Below are 17,792 nucleotides of genomic sequence, written 5' to 3' on the forward strand. Positions count from 1 at the left end.
GTCCTCCGCAACTTCATGGTTTTAACCCGTGAAGGGCTCTGTTCTTCCTCTGGCCTCAGTCCTCCGTCCTCCGTCCCGCCCACGGTGCGGAACGGTGGGTACAGCCTGGGCTGCTTCTCCACTCCCCAGAAGTCCTTTGTCTTTCCGAGCCGCAGTTTGCCCAACTGCGAAACGGAAAGAGGATGAAAGGGGAAATTGGGACGTTCTAGAAGCCGCGCGCAGCCGAGTGGGAGCCCCGCCCAGAAGTGACAGACAGCCTGGAGTCTTTGCACCCCCCGAGGGGAGAGGCCAGAGGGAAGGCTGGGTGCTGCTGTGCGGACGGCGGTCCTGTGCGGCGCCCGGAGCAGTCACTTCCCCGGAGGAAGCGGGCGCAGACTGCTCAGTAGCCCTGCCTCAGCCCAGACCCAGACAGAAGGGGGCACCTGCTGTGCGTAGGTAGCCGTTCGTCCGGGTGCGGCCGTGCATCCGGGAGGATCAATCGTAGTCCTGTGTGCCTCCTCCCAAGACTTTCCAGTTGCTGATGGTTATGAACTGACATTTTAAAGTCATACTGAGCTGGGTTTAGTTTGGGTTTGAGTCTAGAACGGTGAAGGAAAAGCTCAGTGTCTGTTGGTAACCTGTTCCCCATGAACCAAGGCATTATTGTTGCGCACTTCTGTCCAGCTCGTGTGGCTACATAATTCAAGCATTTTCACTGTTTTGTTTTGTTTTTAACATATTCTTTTTTTTAAATTAAATCTTTATTGTTCAGATTATTACATTTGTTCCTCTTTTTTCCCCCCCATAACTCACCTCCTCCCAGTTCCCGCCCCACCCTCCGCCCTCACTCCCCACCCGCTGTCCTCATCCACAGGTGCACGATTTTTGTCCAGTCTCTTCCCGCATCTCCCACACCCCTTTCCCCCCCAAGAATGGTCAGTCCATTCCCTTTCTATGTCCCTGATTCTATTATAATCACCAGTTCATTCTGTTCATCAGATTATTTATTCACTTGATTCTTAGATTCACTTGTTGATAGATGCATATTTGTTGTTCATAATTTGTATCTTTACCTTTTTCTTCCTCTTCCTCTTCTTAAAGGATACCTTTCAGCATTTCATATAATCCTGGTTTGGTGGTGATGAACTCCTTTAGCTTTTCCTTATCTGTGAAGCTCTTTATCTGACCTTCAATTCTGAATGATAGCTTTGCTGGATAAAGTAATCTTGGTTGTAGGTTCTTGGTATTCATCACTTTGAATATTTCTTGCCACTCCCTTCTGGCCTGCAAAGTTTCTGTTGAGAAATCAGCTGACAGTCGTATGGGTATTCCCTTGTAGGTAACTGAGTTTCTTTCTCTTGCTGTTTTTAAGATTCTCTCTTTATCTTTTGCTCTTGGCATTTTCATTATGATGTGTCTTGGTGTGGTCCTCTTTGGATTCGTTTTGTTTGGGGTTCTCCGCGCTTCTTGGACCTGTAAGTCCATTTCTTTCACCAGGTGGGGGAAGTTTTCTGTCATTATTTCTTCAAATAGGTTTTCAATATCTTGCTCTCTCTCATCTTCTGGCACCCCTATAATTCCGATGTTGGTACGCTTGAAGCTGTCCCAGAGGCTCCTTACACTATCCTCGCATTTTTGGATTCTTTTTTCATTTTGCTTTTCCGGTTGGGTGTTTTTTGCTTCCTCGCATTTCAAATCATTGACTTGATTCTTGCGCTCCTCTGGTCTGCTGTCGGGAGTCTGTATAATATTCGTTATTTCAGTCCGTGTATGCTTAATTTCTAGTTGGTTCCCCAATATAACATCGAGGGTCTCATTAGTTTTCTTGTAGATCTCATTAAGTTTATCGGCGGCTTCTAAACAGTTCTTGAGAGACCTTAAAAGTGTGGTTCTGAACTCTATATCTTCCATTGACAATTTTGTCTTGTTTCTTTGTCTCCGCATTTTGTTATGCTTCCTTGGTGCACCCCCTAGTGGTCTTTGTGAGCAGTCTTATAGTTAAACCTTGATTGTTGTAGCTAATACCAGGGAGGGTTTGACCTCCAGGCCAAGTGGCTATGAGAATCAGCTGTGTCTGCAGTGAGAGAACTTCTGTCCTCTAGGGAGGTGCTAATCTAGCCTTTGCCTGAGGCTGTCCGGCAAATGCCTCTGTGCAGGGTGGGCTGGAGAGAGCAGTTATGGCGGCTCTCAGTCCTGTCCCCAGGGGCTCTGCCTCTCTGAGTCCCAGCACCCGCTGCAAACCTCAGAGAGAAAGCTGCACTCGCTCTGACCGAAGCCAGACAGTCCCGCTTCTCCCGTTTGAGTCTGGGTCCCTAAAGACTCGCCTGTATCTGGAGCTCAGAGTCTGCAACTCCCTCCTGATTGAAAACGCCAACCGTGCCCTCCGCAGCCAGCCCGCTCCGCGCACTCCGCACCTCAGAATTTGACTTCAGCACTGCGCCTCCTCTGAGTGTCCGTATGCGTTTCTCTTTCCTCCTAGTTGTAGGACTTCCACTCAGCCAGTGTTCCTGTGGTTCTGGGTGATGTCCGTTCCGTTTTTTAGTTTCACTTTTGAAGTAGTTGTTCAAGGCAGCAAACTCCGGCGTTAACCTATGCCGCCATCTTGGTTCTCCCCTTAACATATTCTTATTGATTTTAGAGAGAGAGGACAGGAGAGAGAAACAACAATGATGAGAGAGAATCATTGATCTGCTAGCTGCCTCTTGCACGCCCCCTCCTGGGGATGAGCCTGCGACCCCGGCATGCACCCTTGATGGGAATCGAAACTGGCGGAGGCTCTACCCACTGAGCAAACAGGCTAGGGCTGAAATACCATCTTTACATCAGCAATTACCTTGTTGGAGACGAAGGCTTCTTTTAGCCTTAGTTATGGGACTTCTGTTCAGCTGGATTTCAGGCAGTTCCGAATGATGGTTGTTCTGTAGTTATAATTTTGACGTGGTTGTGGGAGGATGTGACTATATGGTTCTTAAAGGATTTGAATTGTTGAGACTTGGAGATTAAACAAGAGGAAATGGAATTATTGATAAACTTTTAGGCAAGATTTCCTAACTTCTCTGCTGCCCATGTATGAGAAAGGTGTCATAGCAGGTCTCAGCCTCACTGTGAGGCTGGGTGGAGGAGGGCCCCTGAGACCCACTGTCCAGCCCCAGGGTGGAATTTTACACATTTGACTGCCCTTTATCCTACAACTATTTTGGAAAATTGTTCAAGGGCCCTTCCCTGGCCCATTAGAAAGAAGTAGCCCTTCAGCTTTTGCAAGTCTGTGGTGCCTTGGAACACCTGGCAGCTACATTTATCCCCCAGCACTACCTGACTCAACACAGATTATTAACATATGCTGGTCCGAGAATGTCTCCCATCCTCTCCCACACTCCCATGACACAGAGGTCTCTGCTGTGCCTGACCCAGTTTCTTCCTTGCCCTCACTCAGGCCCTGCCAGACCTGAGCTTCTTGGGCTTTTATAGGAGTTGGCGTGAGGGTAAGGGCTGGAGGAGAGTTTGTGGGAGAGACTTAAGAAAAATGTGGGCAGTTGTAATATATAGAGGCAGTGGATGGGGGCAAAAAAATTTTTTTAGAAGTATTGTTGATATATTCACTTTTGAGAAATTTGGCAATTGGTAAAGTTGCACATGAGCACGCCCTCCCACTCAGCGATTCCGTTTCCCGGAATATACCCTAGAGAAACTCACACATGTGCACCTGGAGATATGTCCAAGAACATTCACTGAGGCACTATTTGTAACCACAAAGAACTGGCCCTGCTGTGACTGTCCATCCGTAGGGGGAGAATGACAAATACCTAGTGTTGTGCAATGGGAGACTCTATAAACCAGCAGCAATGAGCTAGAGGTATAGAAATCAGCCTGGATAGACCTCAGAAACATGATGTTGGGTAAAAGAAGCAAAATCATATGACATGAAACCTTGCATGTATTCTTTATTTAAAAATTTTAATTAGTTTGTAGTCAATATTTTTTTGTATTCATTGCAGGGGTACAGCATAGTGGTTAAACAGTCATGTAATTTACAGACTGATATTTGTGGTACCCACCTGGCACTGTACATAGCTGTTATTATAATATTACTGACTATATTCCCTATGCTGTGCTCCACGTCCCCCTGATTATGTTGTAACTACCAATTTGTACTTCCCAATTCCTTTGCCTTTTTCACCTAGTCCCCCAGCACCCATCTCTTCTGGCAATTATCAGTCTGTTCCCTGTATCTGTGAGTCTATTTCCATGCATATATTTTTAAAGACATATTTTTATAGATTTCAGAGAGGTAGGGAGAGGGAGAGATAGGAACACCAATGATGAGAGAGAATCATTGATGGGCTGCCTCCTGCACATCCCACACTGGGCATCCAGCCTGCAACCCCGGGCATGTGGCCTGACCGGAAATCCAACCATGACCTCCTGGTTCATAGGTTCACACTCAACCACTGGGCTGCGCCGGGCATGTATTTTTAAAAACTCCAGCTATGCCAGTGCTCTCTCTCCCGGGAGCACTCCTTTCCCTTGCCTTTCACCCTCTCCCTCCGCCTCCTTGACCCAGGCCTATTACCGTTAGCTTCCTCACTCCCAAGCCCCAAGGGCTCTTCCTTTACCTCTATAGCATGTTTCCTAGGCCCGTTTTTCTAGGAATTACTTTTTCTGCCTCTGTGATTTACCAAATAAATGTTATCTTACGAAATAAATGCTCCAACAATGCAATATATTGTTTATAGATATTTATATGCAATAAAAATATAACAGCATCAGGTAGAAAGATAAACGCCGAACTCATTTTATCAGTCAGAATAGGTTGGAGCCGTGCTTCTGTAACCCGCGGGAAATCACAGTGACTTATGAAGAGTCTATTTGTTGCTTGTGCTACATGTCCAGCAGGGGTCAGCAGCGGCTCTGTCCTGGCTCCTCACTCTGGGACCCCGCTGACCTATAGCCACCAGTTGCCAGAGCAAAGGGAACGAGAGCTTGGCAAATCGTCCTGTCTCTCTGATCATCCCCCAGAGCAAGCCACGTGGCCAAACCGAACTTCAAGGGGCCAGGCAAGAGCTATCCTACTATGTGCCCTAAAGGAAAAGCAGTAATAGGGTTAGTGACCCCACACCCATGATGATGGTGACCTCTGGGAAGAGTACAAAGGAGTCTCCACCTTCACTGTAGTTACTCCTTCCAGAAAACATGAAGCACACATGTAAAATGGGACCATTCTGGAGGGAAGCTACTTGGATGTGTCCTACATTATTTGCTATGTTGTACCTTTTCAACTTTCAAAATTAGAAGTATGATTTTAAAAGGTGGGTATTGAAACAACATTAATATTAAAAATGATATATGGGTGGCCCTAGCTGGTTTGGCTCAGTGGATAGACCACGTTGGCCTGTGGACTGAAGGGTCCCAGGTTCGATTACTAGTCAGGGCACATGCCTGGGTTGCAGGCTCAATCCCCAGTGCGGGGTGTGCAGGAGGCAGCTGATCACTGATTCTCTCATCATTGATGTTTCTCTCTCTCCCTCTCCCTTCCTCTCTGAAATACATAAAAATGTATTTAAAAAAAGATATATGTGTGTGTCCTCACTGGGACCATATTTCCTTTCATGGTATTCAGGAAAAGCATGAGTAAAGGAATTCGTTGTTTTTAATGTTGCTTTTGGCTGCGTGGCAGCAGTCTTGGACCTCAACAACCGCTCACGGGGCTCCGGCCTCATTGTCAGCATTGCGTGCACATCTGTGCGTGCATCTGCTCCCTCCCAGCAAGGACTCTCCCCAGCTGGCCCTACTCCCCTCTATACTCCCAGCCCTGCAATTTCCACAAAGAAGGTGCTAGGAAGTGTTCTGATGGACGGTTCTGATAGGCTTATTTCTCTCTAAATAAGGAGCTATTTCAGGGCAGGAACCATGTCATCTTCCCCGCTGCGCCCTCGTCTGGAACGAGGAATGAATGCTGTTGAATGAATGAAGGACTGCAGTCCTCCTTCCCCAGCCTATCAGTGGAAGCAGAAAAAGCATGGCCCTTCCCACTCCAGCATGAGCCGCCCAGGGAGCTGGCAAAGTCAGTTTTCCTGCAGGTTCTACCATGTGTTCTGCATTGAAACACCAATGATCATGCGTGGGTGCAGAGGGTGACCAACTCTCCCGGCTTCAGCACTGAAAGCCCTGTGTCCTGGGATCCCCTCACTCCCAGGCAAAGGGGTGCAGGTCACCCTGTAGCAACTTCCCTTCTCTCTGGGTCTCATTTTTTTCTCATCTTCATATGAGAAGGTTGCATATGGTCTTCTTGTCTCTACATAGCAGATCTACCATTTTGGGAAAGGGCTGAAGGGGAAGAGGTGAGTTAAAGAAGGAAGCAAGCCTGGAGCTGGAATTTTCTGAGAGATCTTTAATATTTTTTTTGCGAAGAGTGTGGATCCGTCCTGCCACCCAGGCCTTGGTTCTAGTTGCTGGCCATGGTCTGGAAAAGCAAGGGGGCGGGGGAGACACAGAGTAGTCTAGTTAGGAGCACAGGTTCTGAAGCCAGATGGAACTGGGTTAAACTTCCAGTCATGTCACTCATTAGCTATGTGACCCTGGGAGGGTGACTTGACCTCTCTGAGCCTCAGTTTCTTCATCTGTATAATGGGGGTAACCATAGTCGTCACCTCATGGGGCTTTTTTTTTTATTAAACTATTAACTAAGGTGCTTATTACAGTGCCTGGTACATACTTAAGCAGTTTCTACATGGTGGCTATTACTATTACAAACATTACTCCCCCTCGCCATTCAACCCCAGGTGATATTTGCACTCTCACTGGGGCCTGAGCCTCTCCTATCACAGCTCATCATTACTGCTCATTTAATGATCTGTCCCCCGCACAGGGCAATGCTTGGACAAAGAAAAGACCTGCACAGAGGAGGCACTTTGTAAACACTTGCTGAATAAACATTTGCTGGGTTCAGCAGTTCAAAGCTCCACCCAGAAGCTATAGAAGTTCTTGGGGCCACACTGTAGCAGAAAACACCCCCCAGCCCTCTGGAATGTCACCAAGGACCCCTTTACTCGGATCCTTTGAGCCCCTCCTCAGGATCTGCTGCCCTGACCCCTCTTCTCCCCTCCCCTGGGCACCTCTCAGAGGAGCGGCACATGGAGCCCTCCTGGCTCCTCTGCCTGCTCACCTCCTGGATCCAGTCGTTAAAGGCTGAGACACGCGTGAACACCGTGGGCTTCTTGCGGGTGTTGCAGCCGAAGGCAGAAACGAAGCTGGTCACACCGTGGACCTGCCAGGAGCCATCGGCGGCGGGGCAGTTGAGGGGTCCTCCAGAGTCACCCTGGAATGGTCAGAGAGTGGGGGGTGGGTGGGGGGCTGAGCCACGTCTAGCGGTAAGGAGTCGATTCTGACTTTGGGGTTTTGAGAAACCTGCATCACTGGCCTCCCTCCTTTCATCCCTCCCACAGCCACCCATCAACCTGGTCTGAACCTCAATTTGCTCTTTGTGATGAGGAATGGTATCGGTCTCTGAGATTTTTGTGAGAATTAAATGAGATGATAGATATATCATCTTAGCACAATGCCTAGTAGAAAGGAAGCAGTTAATAAATGGTCGTTCCCATTATTAGCACCACAGTTAACCATTCATGTTATTGTTCATACTTCTCTTTTTTTCCCATTTTATACTCACTTCTAATACAATAATAGTTTGGTTTAATGATAACTTCAGGACAACAGAGTCGAAGATGACTTTAGAAGTCAATATGCCTTGCTGTGTTGATGGGGAGGCCTGAGGACCAGGGTCAAGGCAGTGTGTGACTAGGATTAGAATCCAAAGGTCATGACACCCGGGCTGGGAATGTGTGTCTGAACTAGCTAACTTCCTCCCAGTCCTGCTGGCCTGGAGGCTGAAGGGGTCAAGCAGGCAAGATTGCTCCAGCACCCTCCAGGCAGATGTGGGACCCCAGGGCCCTGGCCGCCCAGCTGAGTGGCTATAGCCCAGGGAGCTGACTCACGTTGCATCCGGAGCGGATGTCCCCGCCGGCGCACACCATGGTCTCCTTCAGGGCGCTGCCCCACCAGTCCCACTTGGAGCAGCGCTCATGGTCCACCACGGGCAGCAGGGCCTGCTGCAGCTTGTCAGGGAGTGGCCCACCAGCTGTGGGGGTAGAGAGCGCTGAGTGAGGGGTCATGGGGTGCAGGGCTTGGGCTGGGGTCTGGGAGTCAGGGCTGGGAGCCTCAGTGTGGGGTGGAGGTTCTGATGGGGAAAATGGGGACCCTCTTCCCACCCGGCTATAGAGTCCTGTCCACTTTGTCTACCTGCATCCCCGGCGCCTGGCACTCACTAAAAATGTTCAATCGAGCATATTCAGGTTTGGGAGGAGAGGGGGGAAGGCTGCTGCTGGAGGAGGAATTGGGGAAAAGTGCAAGGACTGGTCCAGGTGCTGACCTCAACCTCTGTTCCCAGGCCCTGCCTTTCTGCCCACTGTCCCAGTGGCTGAGGGTGGGTGGGGGGTGGGGGGGGAGCAGCACGTACTGTAGAGTCGGCCCCAGCCGCTGATGTAGCAGGGTGCCTCGTCGGGCAGGACTTCACCGGCAGGAGGGAGGCAGGCGAGCTGGACTGAGTCTCCCAGCTTGGCGGGGCGTGACAGCTTGATGAGGGCGATGTCATTGCTGGGGAGGAGGGAAAAGTCACGGGAGCCTCCTTATCCCCCAGACCACGCCCCACCTCCCAGCCTTTGCTCCAGATATTTCACATTCCGACCACATCTGCCTCTTTTCCCTGCAGACCTCTTCAGCTCCCTGCTCACCCTTGACCTTCACAGCTGTCCTCAGGTTTCACCCTGAAGTGGTTCTCACACTTCAGCTGCATCAGAATCACCAGGAAGGTTGCTGGGCCCCATCCCACAGTTTCCAATGCAGGGGGTCTGGGTGGGGCTCGGAAGGTCACATTTCTAACAGGTTTCCAGGGGGCGCTGCTGCTGTCGGCCTGGGACCAGCCTTTGAGATCCCCTGCTCCGACTTCATCCACCCGCTTGTCACTCAGCTCACTTCACCTGGGTCTGATTTTTCTCTCCACTTACTCCAGGAGCCCGTGAGGACAGGTCAAGGTCTTGATCCTCATGGCCCCTCATTCTTGTCTGGCACTTTTAGGGGTTCTGCACTCTTCTTGGACCTTCCCACCCAAAATACTGAACCATCCCGACACACAGTTTTGCATATGGTTGAGAGCCTTAAGTGGCCCCCCACCTTCGTGTCCTCACCCAGTGACTGCCTCCTTGACCTTCATAACCACCCAGGAAGCACAGAAGTTCACCCTTGGCGAGTGGTAAAACGGAGGCCCAGAGAAGGGCAGTGACTTGCCCAGGCCGCACAGCGACTTAGTGCTGGAGCCTGACTCTTAGTCCAGCGCTTCTCCTTTTGCCCATGGTGCCGGGAACCCAGGATGCACTGGGTGATAGCTGTTGAGTGGAGGAACTCTTGGATTTGGGAGACTGGGTTCTAGAGGAATCCTGGGCTCTGAAGCCAACCAGCCAAGTGGCCTTGGGGGAGTCCCTGCCCCTCCTTGGGCCCTGCTGTCCCCTGCTTAGGGAGAGAGGTTTGGTGTAGATGGTCCTTAAAGGCTCTGCTGGCGCCGACCCTCCGCATGTGGACCTGGGCACAGCTTGCTGGGCCCAGAATTGGCTTTGGGTGATGGAGGGCTGAGTAGAGGAGCCCCTAGGTCCCAGGCCTGAGAGTTCACTTACCCACAGGCCACGCAGTTGGGGTTCCAGAGTGGGTGCACGAAGAGATCCTCAGAGTTAATGGGGATCACCTGCTCGGGGCCCTCATTCTCAGCCCGGTCATACTCTCCCAACACCACCTGGTAGGTCATGGAGCTCCTGCCAGTGGAGGTAAGGTCAGTCCAGGCCTGACTGGCCCCCCTCCCTCCGTCCCTCCCACAGCCACCCACCACCCTGGCCTGCCAGGGTCCCCTGCAGGGACGGGGCAAGTGAGAGAACTCACGAGATGCAGTGGCCCGCAGTCATGACCCACTGGGGGGCAATGAGGGTGCCACCACAGGTGTGGTGAAAGGCTCCGTTCTTCTCATACTGCAGGGAGATCTGGGGGCCAGGGAGGGAGAAGCTTAAGTGGTTTGGACCCCACAAGCGGGGTTGCTACCCCTGGCTGTGTAGGGGCACTGTACAACTCCAGAGGGCTTCCTGCCTGCAGAAAAGAACGGCGCCCTCTAGAAAGATGCAGTGCCCAACCTATGCAGCTGCTCATGGTGGCCCTGTCACTTTTCCACTAGAATCCCCCTCGCTCTGTCCAAAAGCCCCTCCAACTCCCAGCCCTAGGATCTCCCTAGGGACCTCCACATTCTCTGCCCTCTAATTTTCTGTCTTGAGAACCCCAGGCCCTCTGTTCTATCGGGCACCCAGTTCTCCTGAACCTCTGCTCTTTTAAGGCCCTTTCTTGGGCCCTCTGAGGCACAACCTGCCTCAAGTTCTCGGCCTCTCTTCTTATTTCCACATTCAGACTTTCAAAAGCTCCTACTAAACCAGGGGTTGGCAAATCATAGCTCCTGGACCCAATTGGGCTTATGGTCTATTTTTGTACATAAGATTATTGGGAAAGAGTCATACTCATTCATTTATGCACCATCTATGCTTTCATGCTACAATGGCAGAGTGAAGTCATTGCAATGAAAACTATATGGCAACAAAGGCTAAAATATTCATTCTCTGGTCCCTTATAGAATAAGGTTGCTGGCTCCTGCTATAAACCAGTGCTATCCAATAGGAATTTCTGTGGTGATGGAAATGTTCTATATTTTGGCTATCCACTATGGTAGCCACTAGCCACATGTGGCTATTGAGCCACTGAATTAAAAAAACAATTAAAGACTAGTTTATTGAATTTTAGAGAGAGAGGAAGGGAGAGGGAAAGAGAAACATTGATGTGATCAGTTGCCTCCTACACATCCCCTACCAGGGATCAAACCCGCAACCAGGCATATGCCCCAACTTGGAATGTAGAATGTGCCTCGACTGGGAATTGAACCAGTGACTTGAACTGGTGACCTCTCAGTGCATGGGAGGACACTCAACTAACTGAGCCACAGCAGCTGGGTGACATTATCGCTCTTTTCTACAATTCAAGGAGTCTAGAAATGAGTCCCCAGAAATCTCCCTCCCTGTGTGTACAGCCTGAAATTCTACTTAGTGCACCAACCCTTGGGTTAAACATTGCTCTCTCCAGATTTCACGTTTAACTTGCAAACATCCCTGTAAGGGCTACAGGTCGAATGGGCAAAACTTCCACATAGATTGTCCAAGGGTTTTCTGGCCCTTGGAAGCTGAAGTGGATACCAGAAGCAAAGCAATGGGGTTAAGACTGGATGCCTTGCAGCCAGAGCACGAGGTACAGAGCCTATGGCAGGAGACAGTGCCAGGGTATTGCTCTTACCTGCCAGGGCCAGCTGTAGGGGACTGCGTCCTCGCCATTGACCACCCGGGTGGAAGGGTGGTAAGAAGGTCGGCCACAGCCCGAGGCTGGAAGGGAGAGTAGAGTTGTCAATCAGCTAGAGGGTCCCCAGAAGCTAAGGAGAATTCTGGGTCCCAGTCCCAGCTTACCACAAACTGCCTCTGTGACCCCATTAAGCACCTTCCCCTCTCTGGACCTCAGTAGCCTTGCATATGAACTGTGAGCATTTGGACTACAGCAGAGTCCCAGGGGCCCAGGGATAGAGATGAACATGTGGCTTCTTCCCAGGGCAACAGTGAAGGGTTTAGTGCCCTTAGAACAGTGCCTAGAGCCTCAGAGCCTTTGAGAAGTGACAGCTATTCCTGTCAGTCAAGGAAGGCGTCTTAAAGGAGGCGGCCCTGAGCTGGAATGCAGCGTGTCAGAGTGACCAGGAAAGGGTTAGAGCACAGAATATGGAGCGGGTAGGAGGAGTGTGAGAGGAAAGTTGGAGGGTTAAGCAAAGGAGTAGAATTTCCAGCCTAAGCAGTCCAACCACAGAGCCCAAACTTTTCACCATTAGACTGTTTGCTGCCCCCACTGAGGACTCCCACCATAGCCCTTTGGGTCTTTCTCCTAAGCTGGCCCACCCCTGGCTTCCCCTCCATTATCCTGCTCAAGTACCAGGCTGAAAGCCCCCTCAAGCATGCCCAAGGTACAAGCTGAAGACCCCCTCCTGTACATGCTGGGTTCATGAGATCCAGGGCAGGGGGCAGACTTCAGGGGCTCCCGACCCAGGGTAACACAGACACAGGCCGGGTCTTACCGAGGGCCACCAAGAGGAGGGAAGTCAGCAGCCGGAGCATGGTGCGCTCTGAGATGATAGGAAAGAGGCCCAGAGCTGGGACTCTAATATAGGGCTGAAGGTTGGTGGGGGGCTGGACTGGGCCCCATTTCTGAAACAGGTGGTGGGAGTCCAGGTCTCCCACGGTCCAAGGCCATGGCCCCACCCACTGCAAAAGGGAGAATGACCGCCAATGACAGGACCCAGAGTTCTACACAGTGCTACCTGTGTGGCCACAGAGTTCCCTCATGTGGCTATGCCGGTGGCATTGAATGGCCTGCTGATAACAGGGGAGGGGGAAGGAAAGTTCACATGAGAACAAAACAGCCTCTTCCAGGAAAGAACATGGGCTTTGGAACTGGTCAGACCTAGATTCAAATGCTGCCACCTCCAAGCTCTGCAACCTTGGGCACATGGATTAACCTCTCTGAGCTTCAGATTTCTCATTTCTAACATGGAATTGATATTAGTATCCACCTCAATAAAAAAAAAAAAATTGGCTGGTGTGGTTCAGTGGTTGAACGTGGGACTTTCAGGAGGTCATGGTTTGATTCCCGGGCAGGGCACATGCCTGGGTTGCAGGCTTGATCCCCAAGGCGGGGCATGCAGGAGGCAGCCAATTAATGATTCCCTCTTATTGTTGATGTTTCTCTCTCTCTCTCCTTCTCCTTCCCTCTCTGAAATCAATAAAATCACATTAAAAACATTTTTTTGTTGAGCACTTTCTCTATATCAGGGGGTGCACTGCTAAATAAGACATGGCCCCAGCTCTCCTAGAAAAACAATAACAAACCAAAAAAATAAGTTAAGGCTGTATCTGAGTGTGGCGGTAGGTGCTGCAAAAAGAATGACATGTGAGTGACTGGGGTGGGAACAGGAGTAATGGGTCCAGAAAGAGTGACATTTGGACTGAGGAGGTTGTGTTTAAATGAGTCCAAGTAAAAGCCAGTCATGGAAAGCCCTAAAGCAGTGGTCGGCAAACTCATTAGTCAACAGAGCCAAATATCAACAATACAACGATTGAAATTTCTTTTGAGAGCCAAGTTTTTTAAACTTAAACTATAATGGTAGGTACATTGTTATTAACTTAATTAGGGTACTCCTAAGCTGGCCTTTGTTAAAAACGTCCTCAATCTGAGGGGTCGACCTCAGCGAACGTACCCCCACTTCTTCTAACGCCACTTCTTCAAAATGGACTCGCCCAGGCCGAAAACCGACTTCTGCACATGGGCCACGAAGTTTCAATCGCACTGTACGTGCGCTCACATGGTGTTTTGTGGAAGAGCCACACTCAAGGGGCCAAAGAGCCGCATGTGGCTCGAGAGCCGCGGTTTGCCGACCACTGCCCTAAAGGAAAAGCACTCCAGGTAAAAAGGACAGCAAGTGCAAAGGTCTAGGAGCTGGAATGGACGCGGCTGGTTTGAGGAGAGGGATAGCAATGTGGCTGGAGCACAGTCAAGGTGGAGAGTGGGGGGTGATGCGTCAAAGACGAGGAGCACCTACAGCTGAGTTCACCTGTGACTCAGCAGTTCTGTTCCTAGTACAAACCCTGGAGAAAATCTTGCACATGTGCCTGGGAGGCGCACAAGTATGTTCCGGGCAGCCCTGTCCTCAATCCTTAATCACACCTCAAGTGTCCATCAAGGAGAATGCGTGAATGCATGTCTATATGTAGAGTATTCAGAGAATGGAGCATGAACCCACAGTCAAAGAATGAATCACAGTGACGTGCCACAATGTTGATAATTCCTAGGAATGTAAATTAAGGAAAAAAGGTCCTGAATAATTAAATGCAGGCTACTGTCCTTTTTTATAGAGGTAAAAACATACTTTTTAACTAAAAGAAAAATTAAAAACATACTTTTTAAGGACTACAAGTAGATGAATTAAACTATAAAAAAGCAAGCAGAGTGTGATGGACATAGGATTCTGGATGGTGGTTGGCTGAAATCTGGTGGGGACGAGGACAGGTTACATGTTGCTAGAGGTTCTAGCTTTGCGTTAGTAGATTTTGTTTTGGGTTTACTGAAGGTTAATTTACATAACAAAATTTGCCAGTTTTAAGTGTAAAATTAATAAGTTTTGACAAATACAGTTATGTAACCACCACCACAACCATAATACAGAAGTTTTTTGTTTGTTTGTTTTTTATTGTCTAAAGTTTTACATATGTCTCCTTTTTCTCCCCGCTTGACTCCCCGCCCCCACAGCCATTCCCACCCCGGGCAAGCCCCCACCGCCCCAGTGTCTGTGTCCATTGGTTATGCTAATATGCATGCAAACAAGTCCTTTGGTTGCTCTCTAACCCCTCCTCCCTTGCCATTTGTCTCTGGATCTATTCTTGTTCATCAAATTATGTTGATCATTCTATCCCACATATGAGTGAGATCATGTGATATTTATCTTTCTCCGACTGGCTTATTTCTCTTAGCATAATGCTCTCCAGTACCATCCATGCTGTTGCAAATGGTAAAAGTTCCTTCTTTTTTATAGTGGCATAGTATTCCATCTGTAGATGTACCACTGTTTTTTAATCCACTCATCTGCTGATAGGCACTGAGGTTGTTTCCAAATCTTAGCTATTGTAAATTGTGCCGATGTGAACATAGGGGTGCATATATCCTTTCTGATTGGTGTTTCTGGTTTCTTGGGATATAGTCATAGAAGTGGGATCACTGGGTCAAATGGGAGTTCCATTTTTAACTTTTGGAGGAAACTCCATACTGTCTTCCACAGTGGCTACATCAGTCTGCATTCCCACCAGCAGTGCAGGAGGGTTCCTTTTTCTCCACATCCTCACCAGCACCTATTGTTTGCTGATTTGTTGATGATAGCAGAAGTTTTTTAAAAAAATATTTGTATTGATTTCAGAGAGGAAGGGAGAAGGAGAGAGACAGAAACATCAATGATGACAGAGAATCATTGAGCAGCTGCCTCCCACATGCCCCCTATTGGGCATTGAGCCCACAACCTGGGCATGTGCCCTGACCCGGAATCAAACCTCAACCTCCTGGTTCAATCACTGAGCTATGCTGGCTGGGCAAAACTTTTTTAATCCTCACCCAAGGATGTATTTATTGATTTGAGAGAGAGAGGAAAGGAGAGAGAGAGAGAGAGAGAGAGAGAGAGAGAGAGAGAGAGAGAGAGAGAGAGAGAAACATCAATGTGAGAAATATCAATCTGTTGCCTCTCATATGTGCCTTGACCAGGAAATCGAACCCACAATCTTTTGGTGTATAGGACGACACTCCAACCAACTGAGCCACCCAGCCATTCCAGAACACTTTCAGTACCCCCAAATTTTCCTCCTGCCTGGTTTCATGCTGTCTCACCCCCACACCTGGCCCCAGCACCCAGTGGTCTGCTTTCTGTCACAGTTTTGCCTTTTCTAGAATCTTTACTACAAATGAAGATACAGTCTATATCTTTTGTTTCTGGGTGCCTTTTCCTTAGCATAATGCTTCTGAGGTTCATCTGCGTTATTATGTCAGATGTGGTTTTGAAGGTGCTCAGTACATTATTTAAAATAACTATATGTTTAACTAAATGAAAGTGGCCCGTGAGTGAACTAATGACACCTGAAACAATGATGAGAGTATGTCATGGGCTGAGGATTATAATTTATCTAGTTCTATTGCCTGAAAGAGAGAATAAGAACGAGAGAGAGGTGGGTGAAGGACAGATCCTGGAGGGCTTATTTTCTGGTCAGTAATAAGGAGTTGGGTCTTTATTTTCAGCATAAGGAGCAAGCCATGGGGGAGGGAGAGAGGGACTGATTAAGTGGGGGAAGGACCTGGGATCTCATTTATGCTTTCAAAAACTCTCTTCCTGGGTGCTGCGTGAAGGATTGTGGGTGAGAGAGAAGGGGACCAGCTGGAGCTATTTAGGGGGTGGGCAAATGTGAGGGGGCGGGGCTTGGCCTTGGGCAGTAGAGATGGAAACAGATAGGAGTGGGATCAGGATGTGTTTTGGAGATAGAGCAATACCTCTGTGACGTGTGAAGCACAGTGCCTGGCACAAAGTCAGTGAATTTAGTTCACATTCATTTGTGGAAAAGACAGCACATCCTTGGCTGTTGCAAGCAGCCCCCCAGCCCAGGGCCAACACGTTGATGGTGCTCAATAAACACTTGCTAAATAAGGCAAAGTGGCTCTGCAGGCTTTCCTGAGTCACCCCTCAACACCCAGTGCTCTAAGAATGGCCAGGCTCCTTCCTGACAGTGCTCCTGACGCAGCGTAGAGCCCTCCTCCGGGGCTCCTGCGTTCTGGAAGGTTCTGGAAGCCGGGAGGAGGGCAAGGCTGAGCTGCTTTAGATGGATCCCCAAGGCAGAACGTCAGGCATCAGCTGGGCAGGTTTTCTCTCAGAAGGTCACCCCCTCCCGTGACACCCTCAGTGACGTCTGCACCCCAATACCCAGTACTCATGGAAAATGTGTGGACACAACAGAAGCAGCTGTGAAAATCCTTCAAACTGTGATAAAAATAGCTGTGCCTTCCCGTACCACCTGTTCCCTATGGGCCTGGACATGTTTGTTTGCTCAGCTTTAAAGCTCTGAGTGATTTCTCAGGCCCTGGGCTGAGGAAGAAAGAGGGAGGAGGGGGCAAGCTGTGAGAAGGTGGGAGGCAGGTCAGATACTCCCAGATTCCACTGAAGAATGGCGAAACAGAGCCTAAAATGACCTAATGATCTAATCCGTCTCTTTTGTCTGAAAAATAGGGGCATCAAGACCCAGAGAACTGTGAGGACTGGCTTAAGGGCCCCTGATTTGTTGCTGCCTGGCCTGGCAGGTAACCCACAGGCACGACCCCCTCCAACTTCACACCATAAGCTGTCCCAGCCTTTATCCAGGCGGCCTTGAGCGGGTCCCGGCCACCCTGGCCCATGTCCTCCAGGACCACTGTCCCATCACAATCTGTTGGGTCATTTCACCTCCAGCCTGTGGACATAGTCTGTCCCATCACAATCTGTTGGGTCATTTCACCTCCAGGCCTGTGGACATAGCCGGCTGCACTGCTGACTTACCCTCTGGGGGTTCTCTGGCCGAGGAGCAGATGGAGCAAAATCCCTGGAGGTGAACCTCTTCCCAACCCCTGGGAAGAGGGTGCTGGCCAGGAAGCTGGAGGGGCCAGCTCTACCGTAGACGCAGCCTGAAACACAACAATCCACGCCCTGAGTGGGCGGTGGAAGTCAGGGTGGGGAGAGTACGGGGAATTAGGAAGTAGGTATGGGGAGGGGAGGGAGAGTGGGGTGGTTGGGGAGTCTTTTTCTTGGGGAGTTCCTTCATTTCTAGTTCCCACCTGATGGGAAGTTCCATGAGGACAAAACTTTCTTGTATTCACCTTTGAATTCCCAGTGCCTAGAAGGGGCCTGGCACACAGTAGGCACTCAGCAATATACATATGCTATTAAAAGAGTCAATGACCGAATGAATGAAGCTAAAGGACTCTTCAGATGCCTGACTCTTTTTTTAAAAAAATATATTTTATTGATTTTTCACAGAGAGGAAGGGAGAGAGATAGAGAGTTAGAAACATCGATGAGAGAGAAACATC

The 17,792-nt window shown here is 49.5% G+C and overlaps 1 protein-coding gene across 1 annotated transcript; it reads right to left on the minus strand.

The window, feature by feature from the left end:
• Positions 1-6,348: 6,348 nt before the first annotated feature.
• Positions 6,349-17,124, minus strand: CELA3B (chymotrypsin like elastase 3B; the record flags this gene model as incomplete). Its single annotated transcript, XM_081086111.1, has 9 exons — positions 6,349-6,439; positions 7,142-7,294; positions 7,971-8,113; positions 8,492-8,628; positions 9,702-9,836; positions 9,961-10,058; positions 11,404-11,489; positions 12,224-12,410; positions 17,038-17,124. The coding sequence occupies 9 exons, from the start codon at positions 17,122-17,124 to the stop codon at positions 6,422-6,424; spliced, it is 1,044 nt and encodes a 347-aa protein (XP_080942237.1). The 3' UTR covers positions 6,349-6,421.
• Between the last annotated feature and the right edge of the window lie 668 nt (positions 17,125-17,792).

The sequence above is a fragment of the Myotis nattereri genome (genome assembly GCF_964212035.1).
Source record: "Myotis nattereri genome assembly, chromosome: 3".
NCBI classification, from domain to species: Eukaryota; Metazoa; Chordata; class Mammalia; order Chiroptera; family Vespertilionidae; genus Myotis; species Myotis nattereri.